The sequence below is a fragment of the Dendrobates tinctorius genome, unplaced genomic scaffold (genome assembly GCF_039654945.1).
Source record: "Dendrobates tinctorius isolate UK_male_01 unplaced genomic scaffold, ASM3965494v1 ptg000005l, whole genome shotgun sequence".
In the NCBI taxonomy this organism is placed as follows: Eukaryota; Metazoa; Chordata; class Amphibia; order Anura; family Dendrobatidae; genus Dendrobates; species Dendrobates tinctorius.
Genome location: NW_027361673.1, coordinates 16,154,650 through 16,180,317, shown reverse-complemented (window position 1 = coordinate 16,180,317; position 25,668 = coordinate 16,154,650). Strand labels below are relative to the sequence as shown.

At 38.9% G+C, this 25,668-nt stretch overlaps 1 protein-coding gene across 2 annotated transcripts in view; it reads left to right on the top strand.

The window, feature by feature from the left end:
- NEK10 (NIMA related kinase 10) overlaps positions 1 to 20,430 on the top strand; it is a 419,159-nt gene extending 398,729 nt beyond the window's left edge. For both annotated transcript variants that reach the window (XM_073568458.1, XM_073568451.1), the window contains 4 exons: positions 9,840 to 9,939; positions 12,759 to 12,811; positions 12,899 to 12,954; positions 20,002 to 20,430. In XM_073568458.1, the coding sequence (XP_073424559.1) occupies positions 9,840 to 9,939; positions 12,759 to 12,811; positions 12,899 to 12,954; positions 20,002 to 20,053 (261 nt within the window). In that variant the 3' untranslated portion in view covers positions 20,054 to 20,430. The remainder of the gene's footprint in view (positions 1 to 9,839; positions 9,940 to 12,758; positions 12,812 to 12,898; positions 12,955 to 20,001) is intronic.
- Positions 20,431 to 25,668: the final 5,238 nt, after the last annotated feature.

Here is a 25,668-nt window from a genome sequence, read left to right as displayed (position 1 = left end):
GTACCATGCGTGCATACTATTCGCTGTGATTCTGTGAACACAGCACCGCAACAGCACAAAAAAACTGCCCTGCAGGGGTAAATGTGACCCCCCCAAAAAAGTGGTCACTACTCAGTCCCTGACCTTGTACTTTCAGCTCTGAAAAGAGCTTTTGGGTTTCACAGAGGATTTCTGAATGATTTGCACCAAAAACCACAACTCTCCCTAGTAGCTGCTCACACTCTCCCTACACTAGCTGTGTTCTGCATGCAATGTGCATAAAATATGCGGCAGCAGGGCTTAGTGCCAGGCTATGATGACTCATAGGACTCTTGGCGGCCAGCCAATCATAGTAATGCCGCCCACAACCGAGAAGGGTGCGGCATTACTGTGATTGGCAACTGCTGGGCGGTAGAACTGAATAGTGTGAGGCGAGTAGTGAAATACTCGCAATGTACCAAGTACCGCGAGTACTGCATTACTCGCCGAGTACCGAATACCCACGATTATGCTCGCTTATCCCTAGTACAGGTGTCTTCATAGTAACATAGTAACATAGTTATTATGGTTGAAGGGAGACTTTAAGTCCATCTAGTTCAACCCATATCCTATCCTAACTTGCCCTAACATGTTGATCCAGAGGAAGGCAAAAAAAACCCATGTGGCAAACAGTAAGCTTCACATTGGGGAAAAAAATTCCTTCCCGACTCCACATACGGCAATCAGACTAGCTCTCCCTGGATCAACGCAATATTAAGGAAACTAGTGTATATACCCTGTACTATTATACTTTTCAAGAAAGGCATCCAGTCCCTTCTTAAATTTTAGTAGGGAATCACTCATTACAACATCATATGGCAGAGAGTTCCATAGTCTCACTGCTCTTACAGTAAAGAATCTGTGTCTGTGAGTATGCTTAAACCTTCTTTCCTCCAGACGTAGAGGATGCCCCCTTGTCCCTGTCACAGGTCTTAGAGTAAAAAGATCATTAGAAAGGTCTTGGTATTGTCCCCGCATATATTTATACATTGTAATAAGATCACCCCTGAGCCTTCGATTCTCCAAACTAAATAACCCCAAGTGTAATAACCTGTCTTGGTATTGCAGACCCCCTAGTTCACAAATAACCTTGGTCGCTCTTCTCTGCACCCGCTCCAGTTCAGCTATGTCTTTCTTATACACCGGAGACCAGAACTGTACACATTATTCTAAGTGTGGTCGCACTAGTGACTTATATAGAGGTAAAATTATGTTCTCCTCATGAGCATCTATGCCTCTTTTAATGCATCCCATTATTTTATTTGCCTTTGCAGCAGCTGCCTGACACTGGCCGCTAAATGTGAGTTTGTCGTCCACCCATACACCCAGGTCTTTTTCAGAGACTGTTTTGCCCAGTGTTTTACAATTAAGCACATAATTATACATCTTGTTTGTTCTACCCAAGTGCATGACCTTACATTTATCCCCATTAAAGCTCATTTGCCATTTATCAGCCCAAGCTTCTAGTTTACATAAATCCTCCTGTAATATAAAATTGTCCTCTGTATTGATTACCCTGCAGAGTTTAGTGTCATCTGCAAATATTGAAATTCTACTCTCTATGCCCCCTACAAGGTCATTAATAAATATATTAAAAAGAAGCGGGCCCAAAACTGACCCCTGTGGTACCCCACTACTAACCGTGACCCAGTCCGAGTGTGTTCCATTAATAACCACCCTTTGTTTCCAATCCCTGAGCCAGCTCTTAACCCAGCTACACATATTTTCCCCTATCCCCATTGTTCTCATTTTATGTATCAACCTTTTGTGTGGCACCGTATCAAAAGCTTTTGAAAAGTCCATGCACACCACGTCCAATGCATTCCCTTGGTCCAGTCCGGAACTTACCTCTTCATAAAAGCTTATCAGATTAGTCTGACAGGAACGGTCCCTTGTAAACCCATGTTGATATTGGGTCATAAGGTTATTCTTCTCCAGATACTCCAGTATAGTATCTCTTAGAAAACCCTCCAGGATTTTACCCACAGTTGAGGTTAAACTTACTGGCCTATAATTTCCAAGTTCAGTTTTTGTCCCCTTTTTGAATATTGGCACCACATTTGCTATACGCCAGTCCTGTGGTACAGACCCTGTTATTATGGAATCTTTAAAGATTAAAAATAATGGTCTATCTATGACTGTGCTTAATTCCTGCAGTACACTCGGGGGTGTATCCCATCCGGGCCCGGGGATTTGTCAATTTCAGTGATTTTTAGACGCCGCCGTTCTTCCTGCTGGGTTAAGCAGGTGACATTTAACGGAGAATTTTATCCCTGATCATGTTATCCGTCATGGGATTTTCTTGTGTAAATACTGTTGAAAAAAGTCATTTAGCATATTGGCTTTTTCCTCATCCTCATCCACCATTTCACCCAGAGTATTTTTAAGGGGGCCAACACTATCATTTTTTAGTTTCTTACTATTTATGTAGTTAAAGAATATTTTGGGATTATTTTTACTTTCTCTGGCAAAGAGTCTCAATCTTTGCTGTCTTGATTTGCTTTTTACAGAATTTATTTAATCTTCTGTATTTAGTTAATGCCTCATCACTACCTACTTGCTTTAATTCTCTAAATGCTTTATTTTTATCTCTTATTGCGCCCCTTACAGCTCTATTTAGCCATAGTGGTTTCCTCCTATTTCTAGCATGTTTATTCCCATATGGTATATATTGTGCACAGGTCCTATTCAGGATGCTAATAAACGTCTCCCATTTTCTTTGTGTATTTTTATGTCTCAGGACATCGTCCCAGTTAATTGCACCAAGATCATCTCTCATCCGTTGGAAATTTGCCTTCCTGAAGTTTAGTGTCCTTGTAACCGCTCTACTACACATCTTATTAAAGGATACATGAAAACTTATTAATTTGTGATCACTATTACCCAAGTGACCCCCAACCCTTACATTTGATATGTGGTCTGGCCTGTTGGTTATTATTAGGTCTAGCAGTGCCCCCCCTCTTGTTGGGTCCTGAAACAGTTGTGAAAGGTAATTGTCTCTCATAGTTGTCAAAAACCTATTACCTTTGCTGGTACTGCAGGTTTCGGTTCCCCATTGTATTTCAGGTTAGTTGAAGTCCCCCATAATAATGACTTCTCCTTGAGTCGCAGCTTCATCTATTTGCTTTATGAGGATATTCTCTGTTGCTTCCATTATTTTTGGAGACTTATAACAAACCCCTATCAGTATTTTATTATTTTTCCCCCCTCCCCTTATCTCTACCCACAGGGACTCTACATTTTCATTAGATTCATATATATTATCACGAAGGATGGGTTTTAAGGATGATTTTACATATAAACACACACCTCCCCCTCGCTTATTTGTTCAGTCATTTCTGAACAGACTATAGCCCTGTAAACAGACCCAAGGCTGTTATGGCAACCCATTGGCACCCTGCAAACACGTTGCAGGGGAGGTTGATGGGTATGTAGAATGAATGGTACTTCCCCTACTTTAAATGCCACTGTCAGAGGTAGACAGCAGAATTTAAGAGGTTACCAGCACAGCTCGGGTCCACAGAGTAGTGTCAGAGGGAGAACCTGACTATGTATCAAAGCTATTATTTGCTGACAGTGATGCAAGCTCAGTTTCTTGGCTTCTATCAAAGTAATAGTGCGTCATATGTAAGGAAGGTGTTAAAGAGATGCCATCATCAGAAAATTGCCTATTGTTTTATTGGCGTTTCTGTTCCTTTTTTATTATTTTTTCATATTAAGGTCATTATTTAAAAAAAATAATTAATAATCTTGCAATTTTCAAACTGACCTCTGAGACTTCTGTTCTTCCTGGAAGAGTTTTCATCGGGCTCCTTATCAGCAGATGCAGGATCAGCATGACAAGTAACACCTCTGCACACAGCTGATAACACAGGATCCACCAATCCCAATAGGTGATGTCACCACTGACCCAGCTCCCCCTCCCTTCACAATAAACTGTGCACACGTTCATTAGATGATTCAATGCAAAAGATAATCAGACTGTTACGGGCTGGCGGAAAGCACCAAATAATAAAGAAGGTATAAGGTGCGTTCACAGCCTGGGGTCCACTGCGCAGTGATGGTAACTGCTGATCGGTAATGGTGGACATTATATGGCGGTACAATAGAGGAACACACAGGGTTAACTCCACCGAGTGTGTACAGAGGCGGACTCTGTTACCTCACAGAGCCGCCCGACCGCCAAACACAAATGCCGCAGCCTGTTTATGCTCACAGAGCTCGGCAATGTGAGCACTGATGTATAGACACAGAACTCTACCCCTGAGAGACTGTGTTAGAGTCCCTCTAGTCACACTTGTGCTCGGCACCGCAACTGCGATTCCTGAACAGACACCTATAGGATGCTGTGCCCTGTAAGAAGTCACAGATGCAGCTGAACGTTGCTTACCACACAGCGCAGCTCTGGCGGACGCCACTAACCAGCCTAAACTCAGGCCTGGAAAGCGCATAGGACGCGCACGTTGCTGCACTAACGGATGCTGCAGTACCTGCGGTAGCGTGGTGCCTTAGGTAGATTGGCGCACACAGGCGCTAGCATGTGTGAGGAGCTGGGAGCACTGCGGCGCTGGGCAGTGCCACACAACTCGGCGCTGACTTTGAACTCTAACCCTAATGCCATGCGTATCAAAGGGAAGGGGTTTCATAATGAGTCATTCAGTGGTTCACAAGCTTCCATCATCACACACATCTCTACCAAATACAGTGTATACTAGTGCATGGCCGAGCGGCTATGCGCACCTTTTATAGCAGCGTCCTTCCGGGACCTTCCTGATGGTCCAGTCCGAGCTGGAGAAGGACCAGAGCATGTGACCTCCGATCTCCAATGAGAGATCGTCCCACGGGCATGCTCAGTAGACCGAAAGGAGGACTTAGTCCCTGGAGTAGCTCACTGCTGACCAGCATGCGTTGCTATAGCTGGACCAGGGGTGGCAGCAGCAACCAAACCCACAGTGCTAGTCTGAGCAAGACGCTGGGAATGACGTCTTTGCTGAGCAGGCTCCTCTGCGGCTGGAGAGAAATGGGAGACCACAGAAGGCAAGGGTCGGGATTCCTCCTATGCAGAGGCAGGAACCCGATGCCTAACACAGACTCTGTTTGTTGTGGCTATGTACACATGTTATTTCCTGAAACAACAGAAAGCTTTGAGTATAAAAAGGCCCATTGGCAAGTGTGAAAATTGAAATAATTTTATTTTTTTATGTTTAGTAGACATTGATTTGGGGAAAAAACATTGCCAATAAGTAAAGAACTATACAGTACATTTAGTACAAAAATTTGATTTAAATTAAGTCATTTTCTGATGATAGCGTTCTTTTAAGAGTTGTCATAAGTGATCAGGCCTCCCACACTAACAGTCTCATGACTAGTACTTTTCAAAAGCCTTATTACGAAGATGATTATAGATTTCCTAGGTGAGTATATTTTAAATTATGCCCATCACATTAATCAGATGACTAAGACTTTTGTCCTGTACACTTCATAAGCACAACATTAAAACTTGTGTCTGTAATATAATCCCAATTGTATTTACTCATATCAGCATCCTTTGTGCCTCATAGTACTACATTTTCGTCTTCCATAATTAATATCATCCAGTTGTCCTATGAAGAACACACTCAATCAATTTGACACCATTAGTCACTCCATTAGCAAAGTCAGGAACACCTACATTATTAATGACAGCTTGTTTTCACCATCAAAAGTAGCCACTTTCAATGTGGTTTTCTTTTATCTTGGTAAGATTATGAAATAAGGAAACAATTTTCTTTTCAAACAGATTAAATATAAATATATATATATATATATATATATATATATATATATATATATATAAATAAATCAAGAAAAAGGGCAGCACTACCAAAATAATACAGCAGGTGCAAAACCTATTCAGCAGTGTCCAAACAGCCAAAATGACAAAAGGAAAAAAATAGGCAGCGCTCAAATTAAATGTGAAAAAAGTGGATTTGAGTGCTGCCTATTTTTATATATATATATATATATATATATATATATATTATTTTCTCAAAAATCAATTATCGTTATATATAATTCATATGGTTTACAGAAGTAACTGTTTTGAAAATGAAAGGTGCATGTACCTCATTTGCCTTGTAAATAAATAAGGGAAACAAAAACTGATGGAAAAGAAGTAATGATGAGCTATTCAAGGAACAGTATGTATGTCTCACAATACATGCATATGTGAGCAAAATTGTAACCCCTTAGTAGCGATGGCTCCTTATTTTGGAAAATACACTACTAGTGATGCTCAGTGCATAGTCCCCTCCAAATGCATTACCTACTGCAAGGCTAGTTTCACACATGCGACATTCATGATTTTGGTATGGACCTCAATGTCCGTACCATCTGTGAGTCTCTTGGCCCCAACTCAACAGCCACATAGAGGCCTATTGAGTTATGGTCAAGAGACCTGCAGCTGGTTCCGACATTGCTGTCCATTCACAGACTCATTAAGCTCATCTGAAAGGAATAAAGTGCACAGTACAGCCCCTAGAAAGTTTAATTGAGGCATATAGGTATTCCAAAGACATACTGATAGGGATTCTAGATTGTAGATTGTCCCCAATGGGGACCGTGCCAATAATGTTTGTAAAGCGCTGTGGAATTAATGGCGCCATATGAGTAAAATGAATGAATGAATATAGGTGCAAATACAATGACAGCTGCAAACCACAACTCAGTTGATGCCTCCCCAAGGAAAGAACAAAAACTGAAATAAACCTAAAACAAACTGCAATAAATAACCGAACAGCAGCATATGACACAAGTTCAGTTAGCAATGGCCAGATCCAAACAGTCCAACCAGAGCAATTCTGAATGATTATACTCTTTTGACACCATTGAACTTGGGGATATCATATCGAGTATCTGTAGTTTTTTTGCTTTCCTTATATGCTCTCTTTATCCATTTGCTCAGTTACACTTGAGTCTTTGGCAGTGAAAACATGTTATGATATTCTGTTGGTTCTTCTTGTTAGATTATTGCTCATTTACATATAACTTTTGTTATTGGACACTTGCTAAATTTTTTGTTAATATGTTGATATTAGTGCTGCAAGTATCAAAGCTGCCAGGAGCCATAGATGTTGATTATATATCATCATGTGTATTACTGTTATGGTATGTATGGTTGTGTACCTGGGCTTACGGTACTTTTAGTTATTTTTAGAGAAAGTTAGCTTCTTGGTTCCTTGTTTGTGTCTGACTTTTAATGTGTATACTGATACTGGCTAATAAAAGTAATTTACTAACAGAGCATTGCCAGAATAGAAAGTTACGGTCGCATGTAAACTTTTGGCACCCCTGTTCAAAATTACAGTTATTGTGAACAGTTAAGCAACTTGAAGATAAAATGATCTTTAAAAGGCCTAATGTTAACAATGACACATTTCCTTTGTATTTTAGGCAAAAAAAAAATAAATATGTATTTTCATTTTTTATATTTTAAAAATTGCAAAAGGGAAAATGGGCTGATGCAAAAGTTTGGGCACCCTGCAAAATTAGTACCTAGTAGCACCCCCTTTTGAAAGAATCACAGCTTGTAAACACTTTTTTTCACCAGACAAGAGTGTTGTAATTTTTGTTTGAGGGATTTTCATCCATTATTTCTTGGAAAATTCTTCCAGTTCTGTAAGATTCCTCTCTTGTTTTGCTATTTTGTGGTCTAGCCATAGATTTTCAATGATCAGATTAGGGGACTGTGAGGGCCATTGTAAAACCTTCACCTTTGACATGTGTTTAGGATCATTATCTATTTGTAGAAGCCATCCTCTTCTCTTCTCAACCTCTGCTTTTTTTTACAGTTGGTGTTATGCCTTAATTAAGGATTTGTTGATTCATGAGTTCATTGAATTCATTCTTCCCTCTACCCATGAAAGGTTCCCTGTGCCATTGGCTGCAACATAACCCCATAGCATGATTGATCCACCCACATGCTTAATGGTTGGCGAGATGTTCTTTTCTTGAAATTCTTTGCCTTTTTTCCTCCACACATACCTTTGATCATTGTGGCCAGAGAGTTGTATTTTAACCTCATTGGCTCACTGGACTTTTTTCCAAAATGCATCAGACTTCTTTATTTGTGACTGCTGTTTTTTGGCAGTAGGTTAGAAGAGGCTGGGTTTTTATAAAGTTTGGAAACTTGTATTACCTTGCCATTTCTAACGATAACGAACAAGCCATAACCGTAACAGGTTAATTAAGGTTTGAAACTTTGGTCAAAGTTATTTGAGCACACAAATCTCTAAAGGTGCCCAAAGTTGTATATCAGCCCATTTTCCTTTTTGTAATTTATAAAATGTAAAAAATGACAATATATGTACATTTTTTTTCATAAAATACAAAGGAAATCTTAACTTTAGGCCTTTTAGAGATCATTTCATTGTCAACTTGCTTAACTGTTCAAAATAATAGTAATTTTGGCTAGGGTTGCCCAAATATTTACATGTCTCTGTAGCTGTAAAATCAGTACTGAGTTTGAAAGCTCAGCACAATATTTCTGTGTCTCTGCCTTTTTTCTCACCTTGCTTCTCATTCCTCCACCATCCTCCCATCTGTACATAGTATAATAGGAGGTGCAACCTGACGCCTCTTTGTGCTAGCAGTCCATCTTGCCCTGAGCAAGATTAAGTTGAGTTGTTTTTTCAGAGTGGATAATTAGTATAGGCGGGAGGGAAGAAGTGTCTCATAAGTGGATATAAAAGCATTAGACTTATTACAAAGTTTACTATAATGATTTATACTATTGATTCATGCAATGTCTGTAGAAGTACAGTTCCCATTCAGGCTATGTGCCCACGTAGCGTTTTAAACCGGGCACTCAAAACCGGACTCCTTCCCAGAAAATGCACGTTTTTTTCCCCGTGTGATTTTACCGCGATTATGTTCGCGTTTTTGCCGCGATTTTCGCATGCGAAATTCAAGCACTTTCCAAGCGATTTGAAGCATCGCTTGGAAAGTGATTGACAGGTTGGTCACACTCGTCAAACATAGTGTTTGACAAGTGTGACCAGCTTTTTACTACTGAAACTGCCTATGCTAGAAAAGGAGAGAGAGAGAGAGAGAGAGAGAATTTTTATTTTTTTGTCCGGCACCCAGAAAGAATTTCGTGTTAAAATAGTATCTGGAGGATCCGCCAGAGAAAAAAACGTTGCAAGCTCCGTTTTGAAATCTTTGAGGATGGTGACGGACAGCAACTTTTGGCGGATCCGCAAAAAAAACCGGATGCAACGGACGGCAATCCGTGACAATCCGCCAATAATGGAAGTCAATGGGGAAAAAAACGGATCCTCAAAAAAAAATTGCGGATCCGTTTTTTTCAAAACCTGGCGGATTGTGACTGATTGTAAAAAACTGAAGTGTGAAAGAGGCCTTAAAGGGACTCTGTCAGCAGAGAATGACTGTTCAAACTATGTTCCGCCACTCGGTGCATCACAGCAGAGCCAATCCTTTAAATACACCTTCCCACATGTTTGTTTTCCATTAATCTTCTCCCCTTTCTTTTTTGATTGACAGTTCTGGCTTCCTTGGGGCAGAGAAGTGTGGAGATAGATAGGAACCGAGCAGGTGGGAAGGTATATATAAATGATTGTCCCCACCGCGAAGCACAGAGCGCCTCAACTTGGTTTGAAAAGTCATTCTGTGCTGACAGATTTCTTTTAATGTCTTTCTCTTACATTGGTAATTTATATTTGTCTGTTTCAAGTTTTGTGGAATATCAATGCACTAATCCACTATTCAGTCATGACACTGGACCATTTTATAGGTATCATTAAAATAACTTTGTGTCTTTTTAGGTTGTACAGGGTTCTCCTGAGATTATAGAATTCTTTGCTGATGACTGCCATGGATTACTACAGTCGTACGGGATGTCACTAATCTCTGAAGACAGGACAGGTTTGCTTAAAAACAATCCATAAAACAACCCATAAAATAACATGAACCTTGCTTACTTCTATTCCATGTTAATTGAACCTATTTAAAGGTCCTGGCCTCTTGATGATTGAATTTTGCTTATTAAATTACCCACAAGGTTAATAGTTTGGAGAAAATGTCCTAGCCACGTAGATGTGAGAATATATATTCAGGCACAATCAGGGACTAAGGACATCATAAAAAGCTTAAGCTATCATGTTTAAGACAAAATCTAGATAAAATATTTGATTGAAGGCTATTAGTGCTCATATAAAATTTAATTTACTGATTTTGTCATAATCAAAGCTGAGTACAGATCAAAGTGTCACAATAAAAGAGAGGCACAATAAAAATGGTAATAATAAATTATGGCATAAAGCATTGGTTTTCAAAGAATGTTCTGCCAGGGAGGTATGTGTGTATGCTCACAATCACTGCTGCTTTGATGTGCAGTTCTTGTCTGTCTATTTGTGTTCCCACTACAAGGCTGAATAATGTAACTAAATGCATCTTCTATTAGGGGTACAAATATGAAAGCCGGCTGTAGCTCCAGCTTGGCTCATCTTTTTCGTACTTGAATAGAATTTGAGCAAGTGATGTTTTCAGAGAAGCTTAAAAGAACATTTCTGTAACTGGGCTGAATTAATGCCATGCACTTTTTTTTTCATTTACAATTTTGCGGAAAGGTCCTGGATGTTAAATCTAGTTTTGCTTGTCCGTGATGAATGGGATTTGAATCATTAGTTATATATTTAAAGGGAACCTGTCACCAGAATTAATGTTATTAACCTGCAGATATGGGGTTAATCTGCAAATTAATAGCATTATGATGCGTCAGAGAGAAAATGAACTTTATTCTCCCCGCCAGCATTCTGTTTCAGTCATAGAGGCGGGTGCGCCACAGAATCAGTCACCGCTTTGAGAATACAGAGCGACCTCTGTAAGCCCTCGCCTGCCTTGACTGACACTCCCTCTGTATTGAGGCTGAGCTGTCAGTCAGGGCCCCGAGGAAGTGGTTTCAGCGGTCGCTCTGTATTCTCAGAGCGGTGACTGAACCAGCGGTGCCCCCTTCTCTTTGATTGAAACCGAATGCTGGCCGGGAAAATAAAGTTCATTTTCTCCCCACTGCAGTTCATTTTCTCCCCACTGCATTCAGCTGTGTGCAGGCACTGGGCAGCATCATAACACTATTAGCCTGCAGATTAACCCCATATCTGCAGGTTAATAAAGTTATTTCTGGTGACGGTTCCCTTTAAAGGGAGGCTGTGCTTTCAAAAAATACTATTAACTTGCAGATATGGGGTCAGTCTGCAGGTCAATAGCGTTCTAAAGCTGTGTGGCTGCCGCACTGGCAACCTGGCTGCCGGGAGGATATTTACTTATTCTTTCCGGCAGCTTCTGACTTTCAGTTATAGAGGAGCGGATGGCACAGCTTCAGTCACCGCTTGGTACATAGTGAGCAGCAGCTGTAACCATGCCTAGGATTTGACTGACAAGTGGCTTAGTACTGATGCACTCCAGTAGAATGCTATTAACCTGCAGATTAACCCCATACCTGTATGTTAATAACGTTTTTTGACATGACAGTTTCCTTTTAAACAACGGTTCCAAAGATGTTTTCTGAAATCAAGGTAGAAAATTTCTGTAAGCAAAAACAAAATTATTTTTAATATACGCAGGTCCCGATTAGATTTGAGCAAATTTGTTTGTTTTTTGTCTCCGAATCTGATTTTGACATATTCGAGCCATATTCGAAAACTATTCGTGCTGAATGTATGTACAGTATAATGATCGGTTCCGCACATATTCGGTAATTTTTACTCCCATTGACTCTAATGGCGTTTGGCTGTGTTAGAAGAATATTGCAAAAACAATATTCGATGCCGATCGTATTCGGAACTGAATCCGAACAAATTCACTCATGTCTAGTCCCAATTCATCAAATCTTTTATGCCAGAAAACTTTCGTTAAAAGCTTTGCAAGTTGCAAAATTTCACAACAATTTCTCCCAGCTTCACCAAAATGGACAGAGCTGGGGCGTGATGGGGGCATTATGACACAGTTTGTCTAATGCATGAAGAACAAGTACATTCCTTGCTCCAGAATTCTGAACTGGAGTAAGAAAAGTGGTGAGGTGCACGGAGGTTCAAGGCACTTGTCAGATGCTCCTGATTCATTTAGAGGCATGTACCTGACTCCACCATACTGGTCTTGGTGAATTGGGGCCAAAGTCTGAAAAAAACTCTTTCCAGCACCTGACCTGGCCCTTGCTCCACCAATGGGCATTAAGACAATGGCATAATTGTTGAAGTGGTTGTGTCGCATCTCTTATTTCTATCTGATCAGCTGCTGCTCACTAGATGGGAAAGATGACTTGCTACTTGTCTAATACCCAGGAGGTATCATGTGTGGGTCATCCTGCTCCGTCCTCTGTATGCATCTGTGCAACAACTGGCAGATACTGTGCACATATTCTACTATATAAAATTCCTGTGTGTCCTACTCTAATTAATAGGAAAGTTGGGCAATGCCAGACAGGCATCAGAAGTTTCTAACTTAGCATAGAAGTATTTCTCCATGCCCAATATCAGATTGAATGGAGGAGACAAGGCTTTGACGCTGCATAGACTTTGAATACTTTATACATATTTTCGTTTTCTGATGTCATATTATGTGAAGGGGTTATCGAAAACCCACCCTGCTCTTGAAAAATTATTTTACCTCTTCACTTTCTATATTTAATTGATCGTTTATGAAATCTATAATGTAAGTGTAACACTTGTTTATGTTCATGGTAATAGGAAACACTGGAGCATTTGAATTTGATGGTGGAATAACTTATGAGCAGCTGCAGGTATGGTAATATATAACTTTATGACTCAGTGTGTGACGCCTTGTTTTGTCTAAGAGGTTCTAACTCCTTGTTTTTCTTATGATATAGACAATGATTGAAGAAGTTTTAGAAGACAGTGGCTACTATAATCTAACTTCAAACAGGTAAGAAAAAGAAATTGAATAATTTCTTTTTTAAAAAATCAAGGCTAAAAACAAAATAAGCAAATACCATACAATAAATCTAAATAGTAATAGCACATGTAAATAACAAAGTATACATAGTTGACACTATTTTGATCAAAAGAGCATAAATCTATCCCACCGTGATAAGGTGTACCCTCATGATGGACCCTAACTCTTGTACTTCACCTCACTATGTGTAATTTTTGCTTTCTTGGCCTTTTTTCAGAGAATATGAATGATAACACCAAAACTTTTTCTCCACTCATAGTTAGTGGTTGGGTGAAGCCATTTATTGTCAATCTACTGTGTTTTCTCTTTTTAAATCATAATGATAACCCAAAACATCTAAATGACCCTGATCAAAAGTTTACATACACCATTTCTTAATGCCGTGTATTGCCTCCCCCTAACATCAATGACAGCTTGAAGTTTTTTGTGGTAGTGTTGGATGAGGTTCTTTATTTTCTCATATGGTAAAGCTGACCACTTTTCTTGGCAAAAAGCCTCCAATTCCTGTAAATTCCTGGGCTGTTAAGCATGAACTGTGTGCTTAAGATCTCCCCAGAGTGGCTCAATGATAATGAGGTCAGGAGACTGAGATGGCCACTCCAGAACCTTCACTTTGTTCTGTTGTAGCCATTGACAGGTCCACTTGGCCTTGTGTTTTAGATCGTTGTCATGTTGGAATGTCCAAGTATGTCCCATGCGCAGTTTCTGGGCTGATGATTGCAAATTTGCCTACAGTATTTGCTGATGACATGCTGCATTCATCTTTCCTTCAACTTTGACCAAGTTTCCTGTGCCTTTGTAGCTCACACATCCCCAAAACAGTACAGTAGGACTGGTGTTCCTTTCATCATAGGCCTTATTAACCTCTCTCCAAATGTAACATTTATGGTTGTGGCCAAAAAGATTAATTTTGGTCTCATCACTCCAAATTATCTTGTTCCAGAAGTTTGAGGCTTGTCTCTGTGCTGTTTTGCATATTGTAAGCAAGATAGTTTGTGGCATTTGCGCAGTAATGACTTCCTTCTGGCGACTCGACCATGCAGCCCATTTTTCTTCAAGTACCTCCTTATGTGCATCTTGAAACAGCCACACCACTAGTTTTAAGAGAGTCCAGTATTTAAACTGATGTTATTTGTGGGTTTTTCTTTGCATCCAGAACAAATTCTACATGACCTTGGTTTTGTTTTTACAGAGCCCTTGATTTTCCATTTGTTAATCACAGTTTGAACACTGCTGACTGGCATTATCAATTCCTTAGATACAGTCATATGTTAAAGTTTGGGCACCCCTATTAATGTTAACCTTTTTTCTTTATAACAATTTTGGTTTTTGCAACAGCTATTTCAGTTTCATATATCTAATAACTGATGGACTCAGTTATATTTCTGGATTCAAATGAGGTTTATTGTACTAACAGAAAATGTGCAATCTGCATTTAAACAAAATTTGACTGGTGCAAAAGTATGGGCACCTCAACATAAAAGTGACATTAATATTTCGTAGATCCTCCTTTTGCAAAAATAACAGCCTCTAGTCGCTTCCTGTAGCTATTAATGAGTTCCTGGATCCTGGATGAAGGTATTTGTGACCATTCCTGTTTACAAAACAATTCCAGTTCAGATAAGTTTGATGGTCGCCGAGCATGGACAGCCCGCTTCAAATTATCCCCCAGATGTTCAATGACATTCAGGTCTGGGGACTGGGATGGCCATTCCAGAACATTGTAATTGTTCCTCTGCATGAATGCCTGAGTAGATTTGGAGCAGTGTTTTGGATCATTATCTTGCTGAAATATCCATCCCCTGTGTAACTTCAACTTCGTTTCTGATTCTTGCACATTATTGTCAAGAATCTGCTGATACTGAGTTGAATCCATGCGACCCTCAACTTTAACAAGATTCCCGGTGCCGGCATTGGCCACACAGCCCCAAAGCATGATGGAACCTCCACCAAATTTTACTGTGGGTAGCAAGTGTTTTTCTTGGAATGCTGTGTTTTTTAGCCTCCATGCATAACGCCTTTTTGTATGACCAAACAACTCAATCTTTGTTTCATCAGTCCACAGAACCTTCTCCCAAAATGTAACTGGCTTTTCCAAATGTGCTTTTGCATACCTCAGGCGACTCTGTTTGTGGCGTGCTTGCAGAAACGGCTTCTTTCGCATCACTCTCCCATACAGCTTCTCCTTGTGCAAAGTGCGCTGTATTGTTGACCGATGCACAGTGACACCATCTGCAGCAAGATGATGCTGCAGGTCTTTGGAGGTGGTCTGTGGATTGTCCTTGACTGTTCTCACCATTCTTCTTCTCTGCCTTTCTGATATTTTTCTTGGCCTGCCACTTCTGGGCTTAACAAGAACTGTACCTGTGTTCTTCCATTTCCTTACTATGTTCCTCACAGTGGAAACTGACAGATTAAATCTCTGATACAACTTTTTGTATCCTTCCCTTGAAAAGCTATGTTGAATAATCTTTGTTTTCAGATCATTTGAGAGTTGTTTTGAGGAGCCCATGATGCCACTCAAATAGGAGAACTACTTGCAAGTGGCCACCTTAAATACCTTTTCTCATGATTTGATACACCTGGCTATGAAGTTCAAAGCTCAATGAGGTTACAAAACCAATTTAGTGCTTCAGGAAGTCAGTAAAAAGTAGTTAGGAGTGTTCAAATCAAGAAAATGACAAGGGTGCCCATACTTTTGCACCAGTCAAATTTTGTTTAAATGCAGATTGTACATTTTTTGTTAGTACAATAAACCTCATTTGAATCCAGAAATATAACTGAGTCCATCAGTTATTAGATATATGAAACTGAAATAGCTGTTGCAAAAACCAAAATTGTTATAAAGAAAAAAGGTTAACATTAATAGGGGTGCCCAAACTTTAACATATGACTGTATCTTTTTGTATCCCTTTCCTGTTTTATAGAGTTCAACTACCGTTTCCCATAGATCCGTTGACAATTCTTTTGATTTCCCCATGACACACAATTAAGAAACGTCAGTGGCTGGATGAAAGATGCACGTCTGTCTGGATCCCAGAAACTCTCTCAGCTTTTATGCACACACACTGATTACAAGCAAACAGGTCACAGGTGAAGATGTTACCTTTAGTAGCCATTCAAACCTATTTGTGTCAACTTCTGTGCATGTTATCAGTCCAAAATCACCAGGGTATATAAACTTTTGATCAGGGTCATTTGGATGTTTTGGGTTGTCATTACGATTTAAAAAGAGAAAATATGGTAGTTTGACAATAAATGGCTTCACCCAACCACTAACCATGAGTGGAGAAAAAATTTGGGTATTATCATTCATATTCTCTGAAAAAAGGTCAAGAAAGCAAATGACTAGGTATGTAAACTTTTGAGCACAACTGTACATGTACTAGTTAATCCCAACCTGTCCTGCTTCTACTTTTGCTGGTATCCAATCTGCTTTTGCAGAATTAACTAAATTTTAAATAGCTTCAGCCTCTAGACATTACGTAGAACTGAATATCTGGGTGAAGCCATAAAAAGTGATTTAGCCTCTAGACATTACGTAGAACTGAATATCTGGGTGAAGCCATAAAAAGTGATTTAGGATTCACTGGTAGTGTGTATCCAGCACTGTTTATACTCTGTGGGTAAAATAAGTATTGAACATAAAATGGTGCTATTGAGATTAAATTCTCAGCAGATGTCGGTAACAACCCTTCCAACCCACAAAGGCTAAGAAATCAAACCATAAATATCCATATATTAAGTTATGTGTAATAATGTGTAATAATGTGAAATTACATAAGGACAAAATATTGAACATATGAAGAAAGAGAGGTACAAAAAGCCATGGCAAGTCTTGACACCAACTGAAACCTATCAGTAATTAGAAAGCAATCCAGTCACTTAGTGAAATATAATATCAGCTGGTTCAACTGATGGCCTGTAAAAAGGAGTCTTGTGCCACACAAGAAACGTCTCATGATGGATAAAACCAGTGAGCTGTCTCATGACCCTCGCAACCTTATTCTGGAAGTGGAAAGAACATTATTTCACCAAAAGCCAGCCATGACCAGGTGCTCCCCACAAGATTTTGGACAGAGGAGTGAAAAAGAATTATCAGAAGAGTTGGACAAGAGACATGGACCACCTGCAGAGATCTACAGAAAGACCTGTAATCAGCAGGTTCAGTTGTTCAAAGAAAACTATAAGTAATGCACTCAACTTCTATGACCTCCAATCAAGCTCACTACACAAGACTCTAGTGCTGAACAAAAGCATGTTCAAGTGCATTTAAAGTTTGCTCAACAACATTTAAATAAGCCTGTGAAATAGTGGGTGAATATAGTGTGCTCAGATGAGACCAAAATTTAACTTTTTGGATCCCATAATACACACAATGTTTTAAGGCCAAAAGACACTGAGTTTTAGAGGTGGGAACATCATGGTGTGTGGCTGGCATTCTTCATATAATTAAGGTAACAATGAATGGACAAATTTACCAAAACATTGTTGATAAAAATCTGTGAAGTGTTAAATAAATTTCAGTAAGCGTGTTCAATACTTTTTCCCTGTATCATTTCTCATTATTACACATAGCTTACTTTATGCGCATCTATGATTTGATTTATTTGCTTCTGTGGATTTTGGTGGAAATTTAATTTCAATAACAACTTTAGAGATAAATTTAGTTACAAAAATTGCTGTCGTGTTCAATACTTATTTCACCCACTGTATGAGGCATATGGAAAATATATACCAGATACATGTCTGAAAAAAGTAGAAAAGGGAAAGGCAGGTATATAATTTATTTCTAACCTAATTCACATATTCTTGTCATTTCCAAACTTTCCCTTTCATAGTTTTCTTTTATTCATAGTTTTCTTTTATCCTATTTGTCCCACTCTTAGTTCAGTACATTGATATTTATGATATACAGGATGTACTGATCTATTACATTTAGTTACTTCAGCTAACAAGTAAAAAAAAAATAGTAAAAAGAGTTAAGTTAGAAGAAAATTGTCCTTAAAACTCTACCTAGAATGAATGTCTGTTTCTTTTATATCTGTGATGGCAATGACGGATAGAGAAATGAGTCTAGGTAACTTTTTAAGGGGCTGCTATTTTTGCTTGAAGTTAAAGTTGCTAGAAGCCAAAGGTTGGAATATTGTGGCAGGAGAGCTTTGAATGGGAGGAAAGTGTTCGTTTTATCTGATGGAAATAACCGATCTACTACAATATGCACAAAAGGACAAAAAGATTTAGTCTAAAGGGCATGTCACACTAAGAGATATCGCTAGCAATATCGCTATAACTAGGGACGTTATAGCGATATTGCTAGCAATATCGCTGTGTCTGATACTTACCACCGACGGCTCCCCCCCGCTGGTTATCGCTGATTGCGCGAGACCGTCCAGGACTGTTTCTCGTTGTCTGCTTCCTGCGGCGCTTCCTGCTGTGACGACGAGCGACGCGTGGAGCCAGGCGGGAGGACGCAGGATCGCCTGGTGTGACAGGTAAGTAGTGACCCCCGTCCCCAGTGATGTCGCTGGTGAGATCTGCCTGTGTGGCAGCTCACTAGCGACCACTTAGCGATGTACCAGCGATCCTGACCGCGTCATATCGCTGGTCGGGATCGCTGGTACATCTCTAAGTGTGACAGTACCTTAAGCTTTGGACCTCAAGTGCCACCTGCCTTTTGGGATCTCATATATTCACTTATTTTGAAATGTCTGATATATTACACTAGTATGTATTATTTAAATAGAATGTCATTTTTTTACAAGTTAAAAGTCATTTGGAAACAGATTTTTACTATTTTTTTTAAGTTTCCATATGTTTTCATTTTCTTTCTATGATTTTTGGCACAGTCATTTTGCCTGAGCGGCTCAGATTGGAAACATGTACAAGGAGGAGAAGTAGAGGAGCAGTGAATCTGCCCCTCACTAATTGTGTGATGTTGTGTTCTGCACCCTCAGTTATAATAATGGTGGTAACTTTCCTTGTAATGACAATGAGATGACTGCTGAGAAGTGATCTCTACAGAGCCGGAAATATATATTATGGATAGAATATTTAGTAAATAAGGATGAATATATGTTTAACATGAAACCCTTTTTTTAACCAATGTTTTTTCCCAAAAAGTTTTTCTTAACCCCCTTCTTTTTTAAAGAATAGAAGGCCATTTATTGGGATACATTTTAGTCTTCAGATGGGATTTTAATTAGATTTACATGCTTCTTACTTACTTACAAGTATTGTTATCAGTATTGTTATTTTATGTCATGCTTTTATATATATATTTAAAAGAGCAATGTAGGATGATTCGCTCCTCTTCTTCCTCTTTCGTCTTCCCTCCCTCTCTCACACTGGGAAAGGGCTATATAAGAAGGATCAATTTCATTTTCTCCATTGACCTGAAGAAGGCTGCAAAGAGCCGAAGCGTGTTGTGTATATAATTTTTATTAATTTGAATAAAATTGTACCTACAAGCAACCTGAAATTTCTGCACCTTGATTTCTCTTGGTGGCAAAGACAGCACCATTCCCTGGTCCTCCTCTCTGACATTTTTTTTTAACCAATGAAATGTTTGCTGATAATAGATTTCCTTTAAAAGTTAACAATTAGATACTGAAAATATATGGTAAAGTGAAACACCATGAATACACCTCAATGTGCTGCTATAAAATCTGATAGGACGAATATTATTAAAATCTTGATCCGATAAGTAAAATTTACTATTGTCTTTTTTTATTTAGATGATTACAAGAAGGAGTAGCATAGGCCATCCTCTCCACCCTACCATAGAGCTTAAACCTTGCATCACTGAAATAAAGTTTATAAATCTACATTTACATTTAGCAACATATAGCTTTGTTTTCTTGTCAATCAGCCAAAGTAGATAGCTTACATCTGACAGAGGTCATTGCAAACTTAGTTCTGCCATTTGAGAGGAGCCTGACTATTGAACGCACGGCTTATCCTGTTTATAAAGACACTTAATTATATTTTGTTGTTATCATATCTGTCCTTTTCTAGATACTACTCATTCCCAGTGGGAGTGAAGAACCTTTTAACAATAAGACGATGATGGCTTTCACCTTTCCAAGATTCAATGTTATTGTGTTTCTCCCCAACTGAAATAAATAGTTGGTTAACTTAAAGCTGCTTTACATATATGAAAGAAGTCAAAGGGGCTGTTGGAATCCTATGGGAAAACTTCTGAAAACTTGCAAGTGACTGTATTATCAGACGAGCTGCGCTTGTTTTGAGATGCTTTGCATAATGAAATGCTCTATAAATTGAATACTATATCTTTTGTATCTAAATGTAAAGACGTCTTCCTGTATCTTAGTATTAGCCTGTTGTGATAATATTTAAAATGGCTTTCCTGCAGATTGATGGTATCTTAAAAGTATGTTTTGCACAGGGAAAAAATGCAAATAAAGTACATTATTTTAATTGAAACATTGAATGCTTTTATTCACATTGTGTGTTATGTAATGTGTTATAAAATACAACTGATAGCATCTTGCTATTTGAAAATGGATAAAATATCTCTAATGCTCTGATTTGAGAGATTGTCTGAAACTGAAGAGAAACATACACAATGCTTAACACAGTTTTATTGTAGGTTTGACCAACTCTTCCTAGCTACATATTTTAGGCATTAAAGCACCACCCTTGTGCATAATTTTATTTGTTGCTTCAGGGTTGTACGGCATATTGCTTCATATTTCCTATCTAATATGTTTCACTGATTACAGCCTACATTCCCCATGATGTTTCTAGTTACACAGAAGGGACAGAGGTTTTTTTTTACTGCCTCTGCTTTTTAAAAATAAGAGCATAGTCAATTTTTTTCCTCTGCCTCCTGCTTGCGATAGGTTTTTCACTTCCAGGAGGAGTTACAATGAGCATAATGCTGTGTCTCTTAGGAATACACTTGAGATTTTGCACACAGGCAATGTGAGTCACAGGACACTTTTAATGTATAACTTTTACCTATCATTATTTAGATTCACCTATTATATCATAGCTGTTGTACTAAAGATTAATTTCCACCTGCTCATTGAATAACAATTATGTGATTCTTCCCAGCATCCTTCACTGGTGCATGCACACTCAGAGCAACTGAGATGAGGTGCGTCATCTTGAAATAAGGAATGCCCCATTTTTAGTGTTATTAGTGTGCTTGCATCGTCAAGAAATATAAATTTTAAATCTATTTCCTGTAAAAATTAATAGAAGCTCAACAAGATTATTCCATTTCAGGAGCCAGGCCTCCAAGACATTCCCAAGTTGTCTTTCATTATAAGAAAGAAAAATTAGGCACTCCCAAAAATTATAGTGAAAGAAGTGGACTCTTTATTAGCCCATATAGCCACGTTTCAATTCAATGACTGAACTTTTCTCAAGCAATAAGCAGGTGTACAAATTAAACATACAGTGGGGAAAAAAGTATTTAGTCAGTCACCAATTGTACAAGTTCTCTCACTGAAAAAGATAAGAGGGGCCTGTAATTGACATATTTTTACTTATTTTTGCTTTCCTCTCAACTTGATTTGAGCTTCTTTTTCAACTGAAATTGTTCAAATAATAGATAACATTAAAGGTAGAAATAGTTCTGAAATGATTTTTCTCTATATGATGTTTTTACGTGACAATAAACTCACATTTTTACAGAGGTGTGAAGACTTTTTTTAACCACTGTATATACATTGGGAAAAAAAGTATTTAGTCAGCCACCATTAATGCAAGTTCTCCCACTTACAAAGATGAGAGAGGCCTGTAATTGACATCATAGGTAGACCACAACGCTGTGAGTCAAAATGAGGAAACAAATCCAGAAATCACCTTGTCTGATTTGGAAAGATTTATTTAGCAAATTATGGTGGAAACTAAGTATTTGGTCACCTAAAAACATCAGTATAAAAATGTTATCCATCATTTGAACAATTCCAATTGAAAAAGAAGCTCAAATCAAGTTGAGAGGAAAGTAAAAATAACAAAACTAAAATAATGTGTATGCATGATTTTGAACAGCCTCTTATGATAAGGTATCACTTTTCTCATATTTCTATGACCTGCACACCCATATAGCTGCTTACCAGGATTGACTGATAGATTCCCTTTTACGTAAAAAAGAAATCTATGCATGTTTGTTATCTTTGTTATATTTCAAAACTCAAAGCTACAACTTATTCTGCAAAAAGTATGAGCCATTATACAACTTCCATGCCCGGCTATGTTTTTCCAAAACTTACATCAAGTCTGCCAAAAGGATGCGAGGAAGCGTGTTGTGGTCTGATGAAAACAAGGTTGAACGCTTTCGCCATGATTCTAAAATTTATGTTTGGTGCAAAGCCAAAGCTGCACATCACCTAAAGAACATACCCACAATGACACAGGGTGGAGGCAGCATTATGCTTTAGGGCTGTTTTTTGGCAGCTGCAACTAGGTCTTTAGGCAAAGTGAAGGTAATTATGTACAATTCCAAATATCTGTTATGTTAGAGTAGCTAGCTACTTGGGAAAACAGCTAACAAATTAAAAACTGCAACTGACCCTGCAGGTTCCTGTACAGACTAGAGATCCTGACTTTCAGTACCTAATAAATCCTGTGTGAGCAGAGATAGCCCTGACTGCAGACTAGAAGATGTCAGCTCAGACCTATGCTGTCTGAACGGCCCTTGAGTGCTTTTACTTCCTCCTAAAAACCAGAGGGCATAGCAGAGTGTGAACTACCTACAGAAGGGAAAGTGTGCTGAAAAAGGAAAGATCCCAAACTGAGTAAGGTAAATCACAAAATGCAAAATAAAGTATAACAAACGTGTGTGTTGTTACATTATATGTCACCTACTTCCTAAAAAGAAACTGAAGGTAAGTGCAGAGTAAAGAGCAGAAACAGCAACAAGATAAAACCAATCAGTATATGTCACTGAGTGGCTTTAGGGTACTGAAGAATAACTGGACATCCACAAGAAACTATCACCAGCAGGCAATGTCAACAGAAGGACAGAATATAAAACCACACCTGAAAGGTGATAGGGTAGACAAAAGAAAACACTTGTGTTATGCTAAATAGACTGCAGTCAAAATAACTGAACCTAAACACCTAGAGAAAAAAGTGTGTATGCTATGGCTCGGCAGACAGAGAAACTAATCACAAAACATGACAATATCAGTCAATTTTTTTCAACAAAACCTTCAGACCACTGCTAAAAAGCTGAAGGTGAAGAGAAATCTCACTTTTTGGCATGACAATGAGCCTAAGCAAAATACCTCCAGATCAACAAAAAGAATGACTTTGCCAGAAGATCAAGGTTTATGAATAGACATCTAGAGCCCAGACTTGAATCCAGTTGAACATCTGTAAGTGTCCTGAAGAGGGTGCTGTACACAGGAGATGCCCATTCTCTTTCAAAGACAAGTACAGCAATACATTTACATGGGCTGTCCTTCCTCCATTACTGAGAAATCAGCATTTGAATTGATACACAAAATAGACTGTAGATCTGAAGCCTCTGTCACTCCAGTTCTATTTGCCTCCCAAATTTGAACAAGTATTTTCTATCGGTAGGTTTAACAAACACGGAAACCCAAAATATTCCACTTCCAGTGTGATCAAAACATACAAGAAGTGTATAATAGACCTCTCTAAAGTAAACTTAATACATACAAATATGTGGTTTAGAAAGGCATGAAAGTCATTAAATTCTGCCAGTTTTCCAGTCAACAGGAGGAAGACATCAGTTATGTATCTCCACCAGGTCAGAACATGGCCTAAGTGGTGGGACACAGACAAGGGCCTCCTCCAGATACACTATTCTTAAGTTATCATCTTCAAGCATCAAAGAAATCCCGCATTGCAGTACATAGACTCATTAGTGATTTAGGTTTACAAGTGTCCCTCTCAAAAAATGGGATTTTACACCAAGAATCAAGAAATTGAAGCCTTCATTTCCGCTGCATGTCAGAATATTGAAATATCGAAACAGAACACTAGTGGAATATTCAAACACCTAAATATGACAAGTGAAGAATTTCAATCTTTGTCCTACCTGTCCTTTTTCGTAGACATCACCATCAAATCTGTGGACAAGGGTAGTGCTGTCATCATCATGGACATAGTGTCACAATTTGCGGAAATAAAAGGCAAATGAGATGTATATCAAAAAGTGAAATGTGATACTAAATTTAATATTAGGAAAATTAAGATATAAATTGGATGAGACAAAAATATTGGATTAACTTGTTTTTTAGGATTACCTGTTAATAGAGATGGGCAGACACCTGGATGTTTGGATCCGCGGGTTCGGCCGAACAGAAAAGTTTGGGTTTGGGTACCAGAACAGTAGCTGAACCAGGATTCCATTCACTTGAGGGACCCAAACATCCAGTGTTTGCCATGCTGTCATATGCAAGACAGCTCGGCAAACACCGTTTCTGATCAGCAGGAAAATCACCACTGATGGTCAGGCAGCCGTGGTTTCCATGCTGTCAAAATACAGTGTGAGCGTGCAGCTGTAATCAGAGGCATAAAGTTCGGTCAGTGGTGTCAGCTGATGGGACTACTGCTCCCATCAGCCGACGCCTGCTGCTAACAACAGTGAAAGCAGGAGCGACTTATGGGAGTATTCATCAGCCGGCGCCTGCGGTATAAATAAATTATTAATAAAAAATGGTGTGTGTTTCCCTGTAGTTTTGATAACAAGCCAGGCAAATCTGAAAGCTGGGGGCTGCAACCCTCAGCTGTCGCTTCAGCAAGGCTCGTTATCAAGAATATAAGAGTCGCTATGCCGTATTTTTAAATTATTTAAATAAATAATTTTAAAAAACAGCATGGGGTCCCCCCATTTTTGACAACCAGCCTTGCTAAATCAGACAGCTGGGGGCTGGTTTTCTCAGGCTGGTAAGTGGCCATGGATATTGCCCCCAGCTTAAAAATAGCAGCCTGTAGCTACCCAGAAAAGATGAATCTATTAGGTGCGCTAATTCTGATGCTTTGCCTGGCACTTCCCACTTGCCCTGAAGCCGTGGCAAGTGGGGTGCATATTTGTGGGGTTGATGTCATCTTTATATGGTCAGGTGACATCAAGCCCATGGATTACTAATGGAGAGGAACAAGATGCGGGCACAGTGCAGAGCCAGAATCAAATGCAGGCACATCACATATGACATCATAATGTTCAAATGTCATAGTTCATGAAGGGGTTAAAACATGCCTCATTGATCAAGCCCAAAATGGTGGACAACATAGTGCAGTATACGCAATCATTTGTTCAGTAAAATGCTGGTGCACACAACAAAACGCTAATGTTCTCTAGGATAGAAAAGGTCAAATCCATCCATTAAGAAAATTGAATGTCTACTCAACCAAATGAGACCCCAAGTGATTGCAAAATAGGATACATCTAAAGTCCTTGGTGGTATCTGCCATACATATTCATTATTGCTGCAGTTGGAGCCAAATATGTTTGGCGTGACACTGGCACAGACTGAGTTCATCTGCAGTTCTTGTCAGCTGTGTATTAAAGCTGATACTCTGCCACCACTGTGTGGGTCAGATAAAACTGTATTTCTGGCCAATTAATCCCTCAGATGTCATGGTCAATAATGACTTCTGAATCTAAACAGACAGCTGGAGTAGCTTCAAGGTTTTCATAACAGCCAGATAGCTAAAAAAAGGCTTCATAGTAATATA